Below are 18,706 nucleotides of genomic sequence, written 5' to 3' on the forward strand. Positions count from 1 at the left end.
CAGCTGGTGGCCATGTGTGCCTTATGCAATGACGGTCCTGAGCTGGGACTGCCCGTCATGGGGCTGAGGGTGAGCAGATCACAGCCTGCTTAGAACCTTGGCTCCTTAGAGAGTTAGAATCTTAAATCCTCAGAAGCTGTTCTAAATGTTAGATTAGATCCATGGGATCTTTTTTTTTTTTTTTTTAAGATTTCATTTTTAAGTAATCTCCACACCCAACATGGGCCTTGAACTTATAACCCCGAGACTGAGAATCATGTGCTCTACTTAGACTGAGACCACCCACCACTTAGACCCACGAGAATCCTTTACCAGAAGAATCGTAGGAACATCACAAATCCAGGAAGGGCTTTGCGGGGGTGGGAGTTGGGGCTTGAACCTGGTGCTGCTAGGGATGAGCCTTGAACCCAGGGTTTCATGCCCCTGCCCGGGGCCTGTTTCAGAATTGTTCAGGGGATGATGGGGAAATGGGTAATGTGTTCTCCCCTCACCCCGTTTCTAGTAAGTAGTGCAGCTCCGTTTTTGCCTGTTTCATATGTCGAGGTTTTACTTGGAAAAAGAGTTCCCCTGCTTAAAAAATAAAAAAAAAAAACAAGTTTTCCAGGCCCTGCGCGGTGCTGCAGCTCTGTGCCAGGACCTGCCACAGCCAGGGAGGGTGGCTGCGGCCCACGGGTGACGGAGCAGGCAGCCAGGGGCCTCCCCGGAGGGGGTGCAGGTTGCTCTGGACCACAGTCTCCTCCTCCTCTCACCCCTGCTGTGTTGTTGCTGCAGCCAGAGAACACTTGGGGTCTGTCGTCCCGTTGACTGGGGTGACAGTTTAATAGTAGCTTCCTGGGCTGTCATTTAAATCTGCCTGCCAGGTTAGTAGGCCGGGGCGGGCTGGCACGCCCCCTGCCCCCACCCGGATCTTCATTCTGCTGGCAGCGGTTGTCTTGGCAATGCCAGGGCCTGGCGAGCTCTGCAGTAGGGTAACTGGCAGGGGTGGGGGCGGCCCTTTCATCTCCCGACCTGGGTACAAGTGGCCCAGCTGCCTTAGGGCCAGGCTGTGGGAGCCAGAGCCAGGTCCGGGCTTAGGAGAGGAAGTGGGAGCAGACTGGTCCCTCTGTGCCCTAGGAGGGGAAGGGAGCTACTTTTCAACAGCCATGTCAAGCTGGACTCTACCTTGGCTATGGGTCTTTGCTCTGCCCTCAGAGAATATTCCCCGGGGGCCCACACAGCCTGTCTGCAGAAGCCTGAGGGCTTGCATTCCTGACGTGTCTCCTATTCGCCTGTGCCATGTCGCCCAATACCCGTCTCCTTGCCCCTGCTCTTCTCTGCACAGGTCCCTGTTCTGACAACTGGGATCCCCTTTAGCCTCACTCTGGGCCACGTGCCCTGTGAATACCTTCTCCTGTTTTTCATGGTTTGGTGGAGCTGGCCCAGAGACAGAAAACTAGGTACCGGCTTCCGCTGTGTGACCATAGGCCTTTGCGCCTCCGTGGGCTTCATCTTATCTGCAGGATGAGGGACTTGCCCTGCAGTAGTATTTCCTCAGATGTGCTTCATTGATGCACTTGTTTCCTGGGAAATTAATAGACGTGGCATCTAAAAAGGAGGATCCTTGGCTAAACAGGTTTGGGAAGTGCTGGGAGAAACAAAGTCAATCTGATATCTGCAGGCCTTCTCAGGACCTTCAGTAAGCCAGTGGACATCATGGCTCTACAGAGGAGGAAGATAGCAAGTCTTATCTGAAACATCTGGGTGCATGGCTACTCCTCCCTTCTCTCTTTCCCTCTGCTAGGGGCCAGTCATCGTCTCTCACAGTCTCACCAGATCCTCAGCCAAGCCCAGGCAGCTTAGAGACATGGGTATTTGTTGGCTGCTAAGCAGCAGCCCCTGTCCTTAGTGGATGCTGCGTGAGTTCAGGGGTAGGGGCCTCTGAGGGGCAACGTGGGGCCAGGCAAGGCCAGTTGGTCTCCAGCATAGGGGAGCTCCCAGGCCCCTTGCTTCCTCTCCAACCCCACATGGCCGTCTGCTGGCCCCTCCACACCCCAGGCCCTGTTGTCCCTCTTCTGGAATGCTCCTTGTCCCTCTCGTCACTCCCACGGGGTGGTTGACTCCTCTTATTTGGACTTGGTCCCCTCCTTCAGGATTCCTTCCTTGATTCCTGGGCTGGGTCAGCTTCCTGGCCCCTGGCTCTCTGGCCTGCAGAATGGGAGAGCTGTGTGGGGGCTTGTGGCTCTGACAGGACAGAGCACTGATTGCTGAGTGGAGTCACACCAAGCAGCTCCACCTGGCAGCTCTGACCCATCTTTGCTTTGAAATCCCCTGTGTGCCCTGGGGCTGCCAGTGGGGTGTGGGGAACAGCAGTGTGAGGGATGTGTACTGTCCCCTGGAAGGAGGCCTGGAGGTGGAGGAAGCTGGGAGGGGCTGAGCGATCATGATAATTTCACAAGATCATAGACTCTGGGTGTTGAGGGATCTAAGATTCAGTCGGCGTCATACCTCCATCTCCAACTGAGGCGGTCGCCCTATATGACTGACGTCACGCACACAGCAGCCGAGGCTGCTGACTTCACATGCCTCACTCAAACTTGCACCTTTAAGCTTCTCCGTTTATGAAGCCCCAACACCATCCTTAGCCCGTTTGCTTCCCACAACCTTGTGTGTTTGGCGAAGCAGGGTTATTATTTCTGAATGTAGGTGAGGAAAGTGAGGCTCAGAGAAGTTGTGTAACTTGCAAAAGGTCACACAGCCCATGTGTAGCAGAGTGGAGTTCGACTGACCACGGCGTGTCTGATGCTTTGCTCTGCCTGTGTTCTTGTTACAAGTGGCAACGCCTACCTCCTTTGTCCCGGATTTCCCATTCTCCCCGGACTCTGCCCTGGGGTCGGCTCCTCCCCACTGCCCTCTGGAATCCCAAATCCTCTGTGGCAGCCCATCTGTTACCATGGTAGCAGATTATGATGTCGCAGACCCTGGATGTCTATGCACAGCTCCTGGATGTGGGGCACAGGGGCTCACAGAGGTGGGCGTTGTCCAAGGGGCAGACTGGCATGGAAGGAAATAAATCCCTGGAAACAGGGGCCACGGCCTCCAGCCCAGTGAGGGCGTCCCTCTGGGAGCTGGAGCCAAGGCCAGGAATGGGGTCTGGCATGGCCTGCTCCTATGGCCTTGAAAGGCCGCTGAGCCCTCCTGCTGTGCAGGGCTGTGTAGCCTCACACCCCTGCGGGCTCCTTGCGCTGACCGACCCAACACCGGGATGCTCACTGGGGTCTCCCGGGACAGCCCTGTTGCCTTTTGTCCTTGTACAGGTGCTGCCTGGGAAAGCCACAATCTCCGAGTGCCCGGAGAGGGAGGGAACTGGCCCAGGGTCACCCAGAGAGGAGGTGGCTGTGCCAGGATCCGGTCTCACCCCCTGCTCCAAATCTTTCCATCTGGTTACACTTTCAGATGTGGCCTACTGAGGTGATTTAGTTCTGGTCCACAACCTGAGAGCAGCCATGCTGCCTCAGTTTCCCCAGAGTGGTCCATTAGCAGAGACGGGTCACAGGTGCATGTCTATTCTGGCACATTCCACGGGAATACTTTATGGGGTCCCCTGAGCCATGTGATAACACGGAGGTGGCTGACGGCCTTCGTGGAAAGAGCCCAAGCTTCAGCAACTGCCACGTGGAATTAAAATCCCACTTCTGCTGCCTGCCGGCATCAGGTTCCTCTTCTGTCAGACGGGCTCCACAGCACCACCAGGATAGACGTGCAGAGTCCCTGGGGTGTTGGGTGAAAGGTGCCAGGCCAGAGCCAGGGTGGAAAATGTGCAAACTGGTCCTGACAGTGGACAAATCCCTTCTCTGCACACTGACATGGGACATCCATCCCTGAGACTGCCGCTTCTGAACCTGATTGGCCTCAAGGCTGCTGGGCTGCCCTCCAGGACTGCCCTGGCCTCCCAGCCTGGCACCTCCAGGGCTCGGCACACGGTGGGGCCAAGCTCACTCCCAGCCTCCCAGAATGCCAGGGAGGAAAGGGACTGATTTTGATAGTGTCAGCTGGCCCAGACCTGTGACCGGGCCAGCCCCTCTGTCCCCTTCTTCATCAAGTTCACCTTGCTTTTTTGGGTTCTGCCTGTTTTTCCTCACACGGAGTTCCTGGGGGATAGGTTGGGCTGGTTTTTCTTCTGTGTGCTCAGTGTGGAGCCTGGGATGCAGTGAGCACGGATGCAAGCTCACTGAACGCTGAGCCGGAGCTTCTGCGGGATTTCCCCCCTCATTTGAGGCTTGTCTTCCACACCTGATGCCGCTGAGTGTTTTGTTTGAAGAGCCACAATGGGGAAGCGAGGGACCTGACTGTGAAGTCAAACTGTGGCCCTGCTCTCACCCACGTGTGACCTTGGCCATGTACTTAACGTCTCTGGGCCAAGATGTCTCCATGGGGTCAAGTGGGGACCTAAGTGGCCCTATGTCGTGAGGTTTCCTGGTAAAGCATCTGCACAGAGATGGGCACACAGACGGCACTTGGAGAATGTTACAACAGGATAAAGAAAACACTAGGATATACATTTCTTTTCTGCGGACGCCGAGCTTCTTGTTCAAGGGGTGCGCTGGTCCTCGTGAGGGACAATGCACCGGGTGCTGTGGTTCATAGCCGTATTTACTTTCAGATGATTGTAGGCTGTGATTTTAAAAGACCATATTGGCACCTGTTACCAGCACCAGCTCCTCGGTGCGGAGCTCAGGGAGGGCTGCTTGGGGGCTTGGGCTGGGAGGCTCGAGAAGTGGTTGTGATCCCTGCTTTGCTGTGTTTCCTTGGGCCAGCCCCTTTCCTTCTCTGGGCCTTAAAGCCCCCTTCCCCGCAAATCTGTAGGTATGCAGGTTCCTCTCATTTCTTCTAGCTCTGCACAGAGAGGTACTCTCCTAAAGAAAGTGTGAGGAAAGCTCATCTTAGAATGTAGATGTATTGGAAGGATTCCATTGAAAGGCAGAAATATAATGGATTCAGGAGACCCAGTGTCGGTCCCCAAATCCAGGCTGTTCAGGCCAGGGGAGCAGTCACATGGCCCCAGAAGCAGCCCCAGGGCCTGGGGGAGGGTTTACATCATCCAGGACTGGCCACTGGGATGAAGCTTCCCTGGGAGAAGTGTGGGAGCAGAGGCTGGGCAGCCAAGCCCCCGTTTGGTCAGTGTCCCCAGTGACATCTGTCCTGACTTGGGTCCTGTTCTGAATCCGACAGAGTCCCTGCCCTGGAGGAATATCAGGCCAATACAGGGACAGGGACCAAGGCGGACTCTGGTGGCCCCTACCTTATTATCCCAATTTTTGTTACCAGCTATGAGAATTTAGTCTCTACATAATGGCCCCTGTGAGGGTACAAAACACCTGTTTCCTTTGCTTCTAAGGCTCAATCCATAAAAAACGGGAATAGCAGGGGCACCTGGGTGGCTCAGTGGTTGGCTTAGGGCGTGATCCCAGGGCCCTGGGGTCAAGGGTCCCTGCATGGAGGCTGCTTCTCTCTCTGCCTGTGTCTTTGCCTCTCTCGCTCTGTGTTTCTCATGAATAAATCTTAAAAACCCAAAAAACCAAAACAAATCAAAAACCAGAGTAGCTGTTGCGGACTGCATCTTCTGTGCCAGGACCTCTTTCCATATTCTTCAGACATTGTAACTTGCTGCTCCTCCGCAGAGCCCTTGTTTGCTTCTTCCCGTTGTATAGATAAGAAAACAGAGGCTCGGTAGTTCAGTAACACCCCCAAGGTCACGCAGACAGAGGCAGAGCTGGGATTCAGATGCCTGTGCAGAGCCTCCCTCCTGAGGCTGTGAGTGCCTCGAGAGCACTTACTCTCGGGAGATGGAGTGGGTGTCTCACCCAGTAGATGCTTTTTTCATCACCCCCAACAGAACATACCTCATTAATCTTGTCTCAGAGTAATCATTTGCTTTTAGGATTCATTAGCAATAGCTCCCTGGTGCTTCCAGAGGAGCCTGGTAGGGGTAGCAGGACAGGCCAGTGAAGGGGCTGAAAGCTGGCTGAAGGGGCTAAAGTCATTGCCATAGGTGATCAGGGAAGGCTTCCTGGGGGTGGTGGCAGTGAAATTGGACATTGAGGGGAGGAGGAGTGAGGAGTAAGACAAGAGAACAGGCAGTCCTTTGGAGGATGGATCCAGGTGCCCTTGCTGACCCTGAGGTCCTAAGCTTGGAGGCAGGGACAGCTGTCACCTGTCTCTACCAGATGTGCAGCAGATGCCTGAGGAATAAATCAGAGCTGCTCTCCTGTCCTCCCTTGGTTAGCGAGGCTCTCTGTGGCCTGTGGGGTGGTGGGAGGTCACATGGTCCTGCTTTCAGACGGAGCATGTCCTGGTCCCCCCAGGGCCACTGGACTGTACCCTGTGCCCACTAAGCCCCTCATGCTCTTCTCCTTGTCCCACAGCCAAGAAGACCTGTGCAGACAGTGACTTCACCTGTGGCAACGGCCACTGCATCCCAGAGCGGTGGAAGTGTGACGGCGAGGAGGAGTGTCCCGACGGCTCTGATGAGTCTGAGGCCACCTGCAGTGAGTCCTGGCCCTAGGGTGGGGGTGGGAGTGCTGCTCAGCTTCCTCATCAGATCCTCCTTGTCAGGAGGTTGGGAGGCTCAGTTGAGGTGACCTGTCAGCCACCGCTCCAGACCCTCCTCGGGCCGCACTGTCCGGGGCTCCCAGTGAATGGCCAGGCGTACCCAGTGCTAGTTTCTGCTGGTGTCTTGCAGCTTGGGTCCTGCTCCTGGAGCGCCCAGACCTAGAAGCAGCCAGAGCGTATCCTCCAGGTCTCCCTGCAGCCTCCCCCACTATTTTTCTGGAGGACTCTGATCATAATTCTAACAGTACTGGTAACAGCAGGTGCCTATTAAGTGTTGACTGTGTGCCAGACACAGTGCTAGGCTCTTCGTGTGCACTAATTCATCTTCTTCCCACAGCAGCCTTATGAGGCGGGGGACCATCACTTTCTGAATTTTGAATTTTTGAGACTCAGAGAGGTTGAATGTCATGCCCAAGACCATCCAGCCAGGACTTTGAGGCCCTGGCTCTATCCTCTGAGCCAGCTGAGCCCAGGTGCCCTGGCGTCCATGGCAGGCTGGGAGGGCAATAGAGGCAGCCGGGGTGAGCTGAGGGCCAGAGCCGGAGCCCCAGGCCTGCCTCCCACGCTCAGGCCTTTGTCTCGCCTTGATTTCTTTTCCAGGCCCTAATCCTCAAAGCAAACTTACACCCGGCAGGTCATTCTCTGACATTTGTTAAATTAAAAAGATGAGGAGGGGGCGGGGAAGTCCCCAGCAGTCCCAGGCAGAGCCTCAGCAGAGTAAGACAGAGACAAAAGGTTGGCGGGGAGCATGTGGAGGATGATTGGGCCAGGGAGGACCTCTGAGTCCCAGTCCCATGCTTGTTAGGGGTCACATTTGCCCCAGAGGCAGAGGCAGGGACATTGAGGCCTGCTGCCCATCCAGGGCTGTGGCTGGTGATAACTGGGTTTCTTCGTCTCCTAGCAACAGATCTACTACCAGTCTCTCCCTGTGAGAGAGAGAGAGAGAGAGAGAGAGAGAGAGAGAAAGAGAAAGGGAGAGCAGGAGCAACCCTGGGTCTCACACAGCTGCCTCTGCCCCCGCCAACTCCCCGCTAGACCATCTACCCTGTGCTTTTTCTTATCCCCGGCAGCCAGCCTGTCCTGGGGCTGGTCCTGAGCTTTGTCCTGAGCCACAGAAGGCATGAAGCCCAGCCATGCCCATGGGGATTCTTATCCTCAGGGCAAGCTTGGATCCCTGTTTAGAGAGAAGGAAACTGAGGCTAGGATGTGTTTGGCCACTTGCCCTTGGCTGCCCGGCTAAGGAGGGGCCAGGACTGTGTGTGTGGGAGGGGGTGGTGGCCACAGGGGACTGTGCAGGGGGCACTGTAGCCGGCCGGCCTCGCTCCAGCATCCAGCCAGGCCCTGCTCCAGCAGCCACCCTGGACACTGTGGGCGCAGCAGGGGAGGGAGGGGAGCCTCAGCACACTGTTTCCAGGGTCTGTCCTCCAGCCTGAGAGCTGTGCTTCCCCTTCTCCCTGTGTCTTTGTCTCTTTGTGTTGATGTTCCTTGTTCTCGTTCCTGCTCCCCCTCCAGGGCCCTGCCCACCCTACTCCCTTGGACCATCTCTCCCTCTACCTGCCCCCTACCTAGCCTCTCTCTTGCCATCCCTCTCCTCTGTGCCCCGTGGTTCCCTGTCTTTCTCCCTCTCACCTATCCTAGCAGTTGCTGCCTTTCCATCCCCTGGCTGCGCAGGGGCTCTCCAGCCTCACCTCTCCTGCCTCCTAGGCCTGCCTTGTGCCCACTGTAAGGCACTATAATTTGACAGTTGAATAACTGGAGAAGTCGAGGGCCTTGCTTCCAAGACACACAGGTTTGTGGCTGCCCTGTGGCCTTCTTTGATGAGATGGGCTCATCAGCCTCTCAGGTTTGACAGAGCACCTGTGGGAACAGGAGTCCAGGATGAACCCTGGGAGTCAGGAGGCCCAGCCCTCCTCTGGGTTCTCCTAGTGAATTTGCTATGAGATCCTGCACACCTTCCCATCCCTCTCTGGGCTCTAGTTTCTAACATCTCAGAATCCCAAAGACCATGATCTAAGATTCCTGGACTCTTAGGACCCTCTCTCCCAGCTGAGGCGTAAGGCCCAGGATCCCACCTATTGTGCAGTTACATTGATCAGAGGTGGGCAAGGCCTGTGGGTGGGTTGGGGGGCGCTGCCCAGAGGAGGTGGGCCAGAGTAGGACCTCAGGGGTTAGCAGAATTTGGGACAGCAGGACCTGGCAGCAGGCTTGCTCACTGTTTCCCTTCAGAATGGAAACCTGGTAGCCAACCCACTGCCCATTTAACTGGTGTTGCCATAGCAACCTCCGCAGTCTACCAGGTTCACCTCTTTAGCCTACCGGGTTCCTAGGGACTATCAATGGCAACTCAAAGAAAGATTATAGGCAAGGGCGCCTGGATGGCTCAGCGGGTGAGCACCTGCCTTTGGCTCAGGTTGTGATCCCGGGGTCCTGAGATCAAGTCCTACATCAGGCTCCCTGCAGGGAGCCTGCTTCTCCCTCTGCCTGTGTCTCTGCCTCTCAATCTGTCTCTCATGGATAAATAAAATCTTTATTAAAAAAAAAAATTAAAAAAAAAAAGATTATAGACAGGAGTAAAGTGTAGTGGGTTTGGTGTGTGATATATTTGGGTCTAGGTCTTGTGAGACTTCAGGCAGGTTGCCCAGTCTCCTTGAGCCTCAGTTTACTCATCTGTAAAATGGAATGATGACTTACGGGGCTTACGAAGATGAAATGCAAAAGATACATCAAAGTGTTGGTGCTGGAGTAAATGGCAGTGTTACTCTTATAGATTGTGTTTTGATTCCAGACCCTCTCTCCCACATATACCAGTTTAAAATTTTATTTTATTTTTATTTTTTAAAGATTTTATTTATTTTTTGAATAACATGTTATTTTATGAATAACATGATAGACACAGAGAGAGAGAGAGAGAGAGAGCAAGAGAGAGGCAGAGACACAGGCAGAGGGAGAAGCAGGCTCCACGCCGGGAGCCCGATGTGGGACTGGATCCTGGGACCCCAGGGTCGCGCCCTGGGCCAAAGGCAGTTGCTAAACCGCTGAGCCACCCAGGGATCCCTAGTTTAAAATTTTAGAGTAAGTAAGGGGGTTTGGATAGAGAAGGAAAGGAATTTGGGAGCAGGTCCCCATTTTCGTGCTCCCCTACTATGTCATCCACCCCCAGCTAGCTGGGGTTTCTCCAGGCTTTCTTTCCTCTGGTTCTGGGATTTGTGTCTATCAAGTACGGCCAGGAGTCACAGTAGGAAAGCCTGGGACATTTGCCTAATGAAAGTGGCATTTCGGCTCTAATTATAGCTCACTTGATTGGGGACGCTTCTGACCCACCTTCAGGCGTCTGATGGGAGGGTTACGGGGTGGGGATGGGGAGGTTGATTCAAGGTGAGTGAGTTGCAACTTTGGGTACTGCTTGTTGAAAATGGGATTTTATTCATCGTCTTAGAACCTTTCCAGTGGAAGAGGGACCTTACAGATGAACCCAGTGCCCCTTCCTATTATCGATCAGTCTGAGAGGCCCAGAGGCAGGCTAGAGGCTGACCAGCTAGGCGTCCTTTGCCTGAGCCCATGGGAAGGAGGCAGATCTGACTGCTCCCACCCCCCCTTCCCGGGCTTCCTGGGCAGCAGCTGGACCCTGGGAGCCCTACTGCCTGAGTCCCTGGCCCCCCACCCCCGGAGCTGGCAGTCCCCAGTTCCTATCTGGAGGTTGCCTGCCCTTAAGCCTCACATGTCCTGATGCTGCAGATGTGCTTGCTCACTAAGCAGCCATCATACGCTTTCATTCTTTTATTCGACAGACACTTCTCTTTTCATCAATTTGTGAACTCATAACGTTAGAGAATGCCAGTGGATTAGATTTCTGGGGCAGGATTCTCTGGGACTTGATAATGCCTCCAGCCACTCTGGCGTGCAGTTCCAGGCCCTTGCTGACTTTAGAGGATGCCTGGTATCTTAGAGATGGTGGGGCTCTTCACACCTGCCTCTCAGGACCTCGAGGACACTTGACAGGCCAGGGCATTCCTCAGGGCGTCTTCCTCTGCGGAAGGCCCTGTGGACTTTGGTAATGAATACCCCAGGGATGAGAGCAGGGCCCGCCCAGCCCCTTGCATTTGCATTTCATGAGAGGAAACGGGCAACTGGTTTCTGAGTTTGTTCCAGGCTCTGAGTGTCTAGATTTTCATGTTTCCTCATTTAAGCCATCAACCAATTCTAAGAGAGCATGTAGCTCTCTACATTTTCAGATGGAGCCTTGGCACAGAGAGGTTAAGTGACTTGCTGGCTGTCCTGAATGTGGACATGAGGTGGCCATGCTGCCTGAGTAAAGGCCCGGTGAGCCTCCTTCCTCTGGTGACCCTGTCTCCAGCCCAGAGGGATTGGGGGCACCAACGGGGCCTGCTTTCCTCATGGGCCGTGGTTAAACAGTGGAGGTAAGAGACCTGGGCTGGAAGTCCAGCTCTGCTCTCTCCATTAGACTTTGAGCAAACACCTTACCCTCTCTGGGCTCTGCTTGCCTTATCTGTAAACAGGAGGTAGTAATAGCACTCCCCTCCCTCATAAGGAGATACTGCATGTCAGCACTTACCCAGACCAGCTTCCCAGGGCTAGGCAGTGAGGAGGCCTGAGCCGGGAGCCTAGAAAGTGAGGTGCGCCTCCTAGCCTTGGGGAGAAGCTGTATTAACAACAGCGATGGTGAGGTTCTCAGAGAGAGAGGTGGTTGAAACACCTGGTATCTAGTCTCCTAGATGGTCCCTTCCCCTCTTTGGGCCACTGTCTCCTATTACTGTAATGGGTGCTCCTCCAGGTGACCTCTCATGTCCTAGCATTCCAGGACAGTGCCTTGGCACTTTGAAGGTAGGAGGGCTGGTGTCAGGCATTGCTGAATCCTCCAGAGCCTGTAATTAGAGCTGTCTATTTAAGGACACAGCAAATGTCTTATTAATTATAAAGAAAGAAAGCAGACGGATTGTTTAATCATTGTCCTTGCTGAAAGGTTATGCAATTAACTATATAAATATTCATTAAAAGTTCAAGCGGCTGCCTGCTGCACTGGGGTATGCAGAACCAGGCCTCAAGAGGTGAGGAAAGATGGTGAAGGGCCATTTCACTCACCTGGGCTTTGAGGTGTAGAGTCTGGGGCTGGTTTGGACTACTTCTCTACCCACAGGAGCCTGCAGGGCTTGATGGAAAGGGCTGGTTCAGTCAGAGGAACCAGGACTCTGCCTCTCACCTGCTGTGCATCTTTGGATCAGTTCCTTGTTCTCTCTGAGCCTGTTTCCTCATCTCTAAAACGGAGTGCCTATCTTAAGTACTGCTGCCCTGCTCTCCTCTGGGGGTGCTGCTAGGATGACCTTTGTGAATGGCACCCTGGAGTGGGCACTTAGAGCCTGCAGGGTGTGCTAACCTGGGAGGTGGAGGGTGATGTGGGAAATGGAGTAGCCTGATGCCCTGTGGGTGCTCAGTAAATAGGACTTCCTTCCAGCTCCCTGCTCAAGTTCTGTTTCCGGAGGCCTGGCTCAGGATACATGGTCCCTCTGTGTCACTGTTCTCTCGGGAGCTTGCAAGCATACAGAATGCCTCTGTCACCCTTATGGGAAGGAGTTTCAAGGAGATAAAATATTCTATGTCTTTTAGACTTGCAGAATGTTAACCCAATGACTCTCAGATGGGGTGCATGGGAATCACTGGGGCAGGGGGCGGGGGACTTGCTGAAATGCATGTTCCTGGGCTCTGCCCTCAAAGTCTGGATTTGGTCTGATATGAGCCAGGCCCAGGAACCTGCACTTCTAGCAGCTCCTCCCACCCCACCCTGCAGTCAGGACTCTGGGAAACCCTGGTCAGCTTCAGCTCCTTCCTGTGCTTACAGGGGTCCTGCAGTGTGGGGGCCATAGAGAGGTGTTCTGGAAGGGCCCCACCTCCCAGCTGCCATACCTCCTTCACCACCCTGCAGTACAGCCCCAAGGAAGCCTTTGTAAAAGATCTTGGAGGGTCAGCGCTCTCTAGGGCTCTACGCTACAGTTACTTGTGAAGGGGAATTTCTAGAAAATGAATCCCATAGATCCTGTATTCCCAATGGGTTGCCTCATATTTCATGAAATGTATTCCTAGGGATAACTCTGGAGTCCAAGGTATTCCTCTCCCTTGGCATAGCAGCATCTGGGGGCCCTGCCTCAAACACCTGCCCTTCGCCCCATCCTATCCCTTTTCTCCATCTCTCTTGCCCTACCATCCCAGCTATGAAACTGGTCTGAGATGAGGGGGCGAAATTGAGTGAGGTATGAGTGACCCTATGCCGGCAGGTGCAACAGACTGTGCCAAGCCTCTGGGGTCAGCCCCAGCTGACTTGGAGTCGTCACGCAGTTCTTAGCAGCTGTGTGACTAGAACCTAGTGCTTACGGCCCTCTGGTACACAGTAGCCCTCAGGACATACTCATTGAGTGAATGTACAAGTCCTTATCTGTCCGTTTGGAGAATACTAGCGGATAATCGTCAGTGAGCACTGGGCTGGGCTTTCTTCTACGTGCCTGACAGATGTTAACAATCCTACCTACTAGGGAATAGTATCAGCCCCACTGTCTTGGCACGGAGGTGAGGACTGTGGGCCAAGCTCACATGGCCAGTGAATGACCGAATTCATGCCCAGGAAGCCAGGTTCCAGAGCCCCTGCCCGTGACCTCCAAGCTGGAGAGCTTGACATAATCCTCACCCTGCCGGGCTATTGTGAGGATTAAGTGAGTGCCTAGCTCTGTGCCTGGCACATCCTGGAGACGACAGGGTTTATACCATGGAGGGTAGCAGGGAGCCGGCCGCAGAGGTCTGAAATGCGTCTGCCACAGCTGGCTCTGTCACGTGGGTCGTCCTGGGATGCTCGGGATGAGAGCTGTGCCCAGCCCTGATCAGGGTTCTCATTCTTTCTTCCAAATTGAGAATCAACCCTGGGGCTCCAGGCCCCTGATTGAGTCAGCCTCTGATTGCTGCTGCAGTAATTATAGCTGTGTGGTCCCGCTGGGCCCTGCAGCGCGGCACTGCTCTGATGCGGGCTCAGCACCATCACCAGGGGAGGGGGCGGGAGGGGGGTGGCGTACCCAGGGAGCTGCTCGGGCCTTGGTGAGCCCTCCTAACCCACAGGTTCAGATCACGGAGCTGCTGATCTGGAAGCCAAACCAAGGCCCAGTCGGGGCATATTTCAGCCCTGGCACACAGTAGGGAAATGGCAGAGAAGCATGAAGGGCAGGGCAGTTTTGTGTTGCTGGAGCTCAAGGGGAGGTTTTGAAGGGTGGGAGGTAGGGCTGGTGAGGCAAACGGGTGGCTGGATCCAGGACGGGCCTGAGTGCCAGGGCCCAGGGGCCCACGAGAGGGCATTAGCAGGGAGTGGAGGGATCAGATGTAGGATTCAGAGGGTCTTTGGGGTGGACAACGCTGCTTCTCAGATGAAGAAACTGAGACCCGGGGCAGGGACGCCCTGATAGATTCCCAAGGCCTTGGGCCAGGTGTCTGGGGTCAGGCAGGAGGACCGGTTGGCACCATGCCCCATGTCCGCCTTGGCTAAGCCATGCGTGTGTGTCTGTCTCCACAGCCAAGCAGGTGTGTCCTGCAGAGAAGCTGAGCTGTGGACCCGCCAGCCACAAGTGTGTGCCCGCCTCGTGGCGCTGCGACGGGGAGAAGGACTGCGAGAGCGGTGCAGACGAGGCCGGCTGTGCCACCTGTGAGTTGGGTTAGGTCCCAGGGTCTGCTGGGGAGTCAGGCAGCCTCAGGGAGCAGCAGCCGTTTCTGGAGGGGCTTTCTGGAGGGGCTCGGTGGGGGGAGAGCAAAGGGTAACCATGAGGACACTAGTAATGGCCAGGCGCTCTGGAGAGACATTTCCGGCTTTCATCCTCACAACCACTGCACAAGCAGCCATTGTCATCCCCATTTTATGGGTGAGGAAACTGAGGCTCAGACAAGCGAGGAATAGCTTCCAATGTCGAGTGATAGAACTGAGATTCAGATCTGGCTCTGGACAGCCGAGCCCAGGAGTCTTTTTACCATATCTGACATCTATTCATCCATTCCATCCGTCTCCACTGAGTTCCGAGCAAGGGCAGGGGGCCAGGTTGGGCCATAGGGAGTCATGGTGGCGGCCTGGGCCAGGGCACTGGTGGTGCTGGGGTGGGGGAGGGGCAGACTCCTGAAGTGTGAAGGACGCCTGATGCTGAAATCTCAGACTCCAGCAGGAATGTCACAGGGCGGGAAGACAGACCCAGCAGCCTCGGCAGGAACAGATGGAAGCGGTCATTGGGGCAGTTCCACATCACTGAGCTTCAAACACAGGATTATCTCCTGCCCAGGGAGCAGGCCAGCAGGTCCTGGGCCAGTGGGGCTTATGCTTGTTTCAATTGGATGGACACCTACTGTGTGCCAGGCCCAGAGCCAGGCTCTGGAAGGGATGATGAGGTGAATCCTACGTGCCACCTTCCTCCGGGAGCTCATGATTAATAGGGGAGACAGACTGGCTGTCGATAACTAGGCTGCAAGGCTGGACTGAAATATAGGTGGTTTGGGGTATTATGAGGACTTTTGCCAGGCACTTATCCACCAGCCTCTATATTTACATCCCATCCATCCTCCCTGGCCCAAGGGAAATGCCATCTCTTTCTGGAGGTGTCTGAGTCACAGCACTCTAGATTCCAAGTCTGGAGTTCTGATGTGTCTGAAGCAGGAAGCATCTGGGTGTGGGGAGGAGATGCTGGCTGGGACCAGCAGTTTCAGAGCCGTCCGTGGTGATGGCACTGGCTTGATTCCTGAGCTGTGATAATTTTGCAGGCCTTCACTGGCCAATATGAATCCTCTTCTCTTCTTACTCCGCACCCACCTCCCACCACCATCAGATGTTTCCTCAGCTCTAAGGGTGGGAGCCACGATTGCACAGGGTGGGAGTATCTCTAACTAGGGCAAATTGTGTGGCAGGCATGTTCTTCATTAATTATGGGAGACGGGAAGGTGGCTAGAAGGTCCTACTGGATGGCTCTGCTACAGCTCTGGACCAGCTGGGCAGAGGAGCAAAAATTATTCCTTCTCTCCTCCCCCAGAGCTGCTTCCATTTGTGAGTGCCTGGGAGTGGGGTCTCTGGAGGCAGGTGTGAGAATATGGCTCTTGAAGTCGTTGTCAACTTTAAAACCTTAGGGAGAACTCAGAATAAGGAAGGACTTCCTCCCAGAACTCTGAACTTAGTGAGTCCTTACCCACCCCCAGACACATGCAAGCTGAGTCTGGCAGGAAAGAGGGGAGCTTCTCTAGGCATCGGTGTAATCTTGGGGGGCAGGCACCATAAGGTAGCATGTGGTTTTCCCACCAGTGCCCCAACATCCGAAAATCCCAGAAGGGGGAGAAACGCAACTGTCAGAAACTTGATAGAGCTGTCAGACACACATGACGAGCTGCCTACATTGTGAAACCTAAGACATCATTCTATTTATGTTCAATAACAATGAAAAATGACATTTTTCTGTCAGAAAATAGAAGCAGACTCTTGGTGCCCCCACGTGGAGAGATCTGGTGCTGCCACCACCATCAGGTTACCCAAGGCTACAGCCCCCAGACCTAGCCGTGGCCTCTGTGTAAGGAATGAAGCAGGGAGGAGGTGAGGAGGTCGCTGCTCTGAAAACGGCTTCCATTCCAGGAAAAGAAGAGAAAACAAGGGAACTGAGAGGGGTCAGAGTAGGAGAGAAGAGCCCCAAACCTGAGTTCTGGTTCTGTGTGACCCTGGGCAAGTTGCTCCTTCTGGGCCTCAGTTTCCCCATCTGTAAACTAGCAGTTGAGCTGGTGGTCTCCAAAGCCCTCCCAGCCTCTGAGGTGAGCAGTTCACTAGACAGAGGAAGCCCAGGGCCCCAGGCAGGGCCAGTGACCTGTGCCTTTGACTACTGCACATCCCTTAGTTACTGCCCACACCCATCCATCCACTGCACAGCTGCCCCCTGCAGGGAGCTCTGTGCCAGGTTCTCAGGATGAAGCTGGGTCAGTCTCAGAGCCCATCCCCACGCAGTAGTTGTGAGGGAGACAGAAGGACGTGAGACCCAGACACATGAGCATGCTGTGAAGGGCACACAGAAGGAGAGCAGGGGTGGAGGGAGGCTTCCCAAGTAGGAGAGTACAAAGGGTGTTATAAAAGGTGGATGTGGGGCCCCTGAAGGATGAGTACATGTCACTGAAATACAGAGGCTGTGGTGGGCAGGAGGTGAGCGCCCAGCAGAGGGAACAGCTTGGGCGAAGGCCTCGAGGTGAGCAGGTGGACCAAGGGTCTAGTATGGCTGACTGAGGTGTTGGGGTAGAGCAGCGGCTCCATGCCCAGCGGCCTGGATGCCAGGCCAGGGGACTGACCCGGATGCTGCGGGCACATAGCTGTGGGAAGAGGCCTCAGCCCTGCCATCAGGAGACAGCTCCAGACCTGATTCCTTGGGGAAGGGTCAGCATCACGTTGGGTGTCGTGTCCAGGATCATCACCTGGCCTTTCAAGGCCGCCGGGGCCTGCCGCCCAGGTGCTCCCAGCCCCACCTCCGTGCTGTTGCCCGAGGGGAATCATCCCTGCAAGGAGGCCGCGAGGTCAGGGAGGGCAGGGTGTTGCCCAAGGTCCCCTGTGAGGCCCCTGCTGGGATCAGAAGCCCCAGTGCCCTCCGGTCCCCAGTCAGGCCCCCACCTGTGGCCCGTGGGCAAGGGTCAGGGTGTCGTCGTGTCCCCGCCCGCCCGCGCGGGCCGACCGGCTCTCTGTCCCGCGCAGTGTGCGCCCCGCACGAGTTCCAGTGCAGCAACCGCTCCTGCCTGGCCGCCGTGTTCGTGTGCGACGGCGACGACGACTGTGGCGACGGCAGCGATGAGCGTGGCTGCGCCGACCCGGCCTGCGGGCCCCGCGAGTTCCGCTGCGGCGGCGGCGGCGGCACCTGCATCCCCGAGCGCTGGGTCTGCGACCGGCAGTTCGACTGTGAGGACCGCTCGGACGAGGCGGCCGACCTGTGCCCCGGGGCCACCGCCGCGCCCGCCGCCTGCGCCGCTGCCGCCCAGTTCGCCTGCCGCAGCGGCGAGTGTGTGCACCTGGGCTGGCGCTGCGACGGCGACCGCGACTGCAAGGACAAGTCGGACGAGGCCGACTGCCGTAAGCCCCCGCTCCCTTCCATGGGCGCGCCTGCCCCCTCACTGCAGGCCCTGGTTACCTGGGTTACGGCGGCCCGGGCTTGAGGCAGGTGGAGTCCTTGCTTGGAGCAGCCCGGGTCTGACCCCAGAGGCCGAGGGTCTTCTCCGGCCCTGCCCTTTGGAGCATTTGCCTCCTGGCTGCAGTGACCGGGACCTTGGTACACTCAGGAGCTGCCCCCCCTCCACCTGCTGGGCTTCAACCCTCCCAGCTGGGCTTCCCTACCCGGTACTCCCCACCTCCCCTGAACCACCATCTCCTTCAGCACAGCTCTGCTGTGATGTCGTCTGTTTGTTCCTCAGCTCCCCTTCCAGTAGTACCTTGAGCTCCAAGAAGGTGGGGAGCCCCCCAGTAGTCTCTGGGTTCCCGACATCCCACATAGTGCCCGGCATGCAGTAGGTGCTCAGGAAGGATTTGCTGAAGGGATGAAGTTGTTAAGTAATGAGCACCAACACTCAAAAGAGGGCCACGGGTCCACTGGGGACAAGTGGCTCTGGGGAGAGGTGGTGGATGGGAAAACGGGACCTGAGTTTTAGTCCTGGCTCTGCCAGCCAGAGTGCTATGTGATCCTGGGTGAGGCCTTCGCCCTCTCTGAGCTTCAGTCTCCCCATTTCTACACTGCAAGTGCCTTGGCCAGGTGTCCTTTGAGGACTCCCAAGCTCAGCCACTGGTTCTGTTCTTGCTGAGGGTGGATATGGTCTGGGCGTTGGGGGCTGGGGGAGGAGAGAGGTCCTAACACCACCTTGGGCCTGATCCACTCTCTTTGCCCTCTCTTGGCAGCTCTGGGGACGTGTCGTGGGGATGAGTTCCAGTGTGGGGATGGGACTTGTGTCCCAACACTCAAACGCTGCAACCAGGAACAGGACTGTCCAGATGGGAGTGACGAGGCTGGCTGTCTACAGGGTATGTGGGGTTGGGCCATAGGAGTGACACTCTCCCTGAAGAAGAGCCCTGAGCTCTCTGGGCTCC

The 18,706-nt window shown here is 55.8% G+C and overlaps 1 protein-coding gene across 9 annotated transcripts in view; it reads left to right on the forward strand.

The window, feature by feature from the left end:
- The window catches only part of LRP8 (LDL receptor related protein 8), a 79,466-nt gene that overhangs the window by 29,395 nt on the left and 31,365 nt on the right, over positions 1-18,706 (forward strand). For 6 of the 9 annotated variants that reach the window (XM_041772400.1, XM_041772403.1, XM_041772404.1 and 3 more), the window contains exons 3-6: positions 6,402-6,524; positions 14,153-14,281; positions 17,330-17,701; positions 18,518-18,640. In XM_041772400.1, the coding sequence (XP_041628334.1) occupies positions 6,402-6,524; positions 14,153-14,281; positions 17,330-17,701; positions 18,518-18,640 (747 nt within the window). The remainder of the gene's footprint in view (positions 1-6,401; positions 6,525-14,152; positions 14,282-17,329; positions 17,702-18,517; positions 18,641-18,706) is intronic. The other 3 variants (XM_041772407.1, XM_041772408.1, XM_041772409.1) reach the window with 1 other exon arrangement.

The sequence above is a fragment of the Vulpes lagopus genome, chromosome 10 (genome assembly GCF_018345385.1).
Source record: "Vulpes lagopus strain Blue_001 chromosome 10, ASM1834538v1, whole genome shotgun sequence".
In the NCBI taxonomy this organism is placed as follows: Eukaryota; Metazoa; Chordata; class Mammalia; order Carnivora; family Canidae; genus Vulpes; species Vulpes lagopus.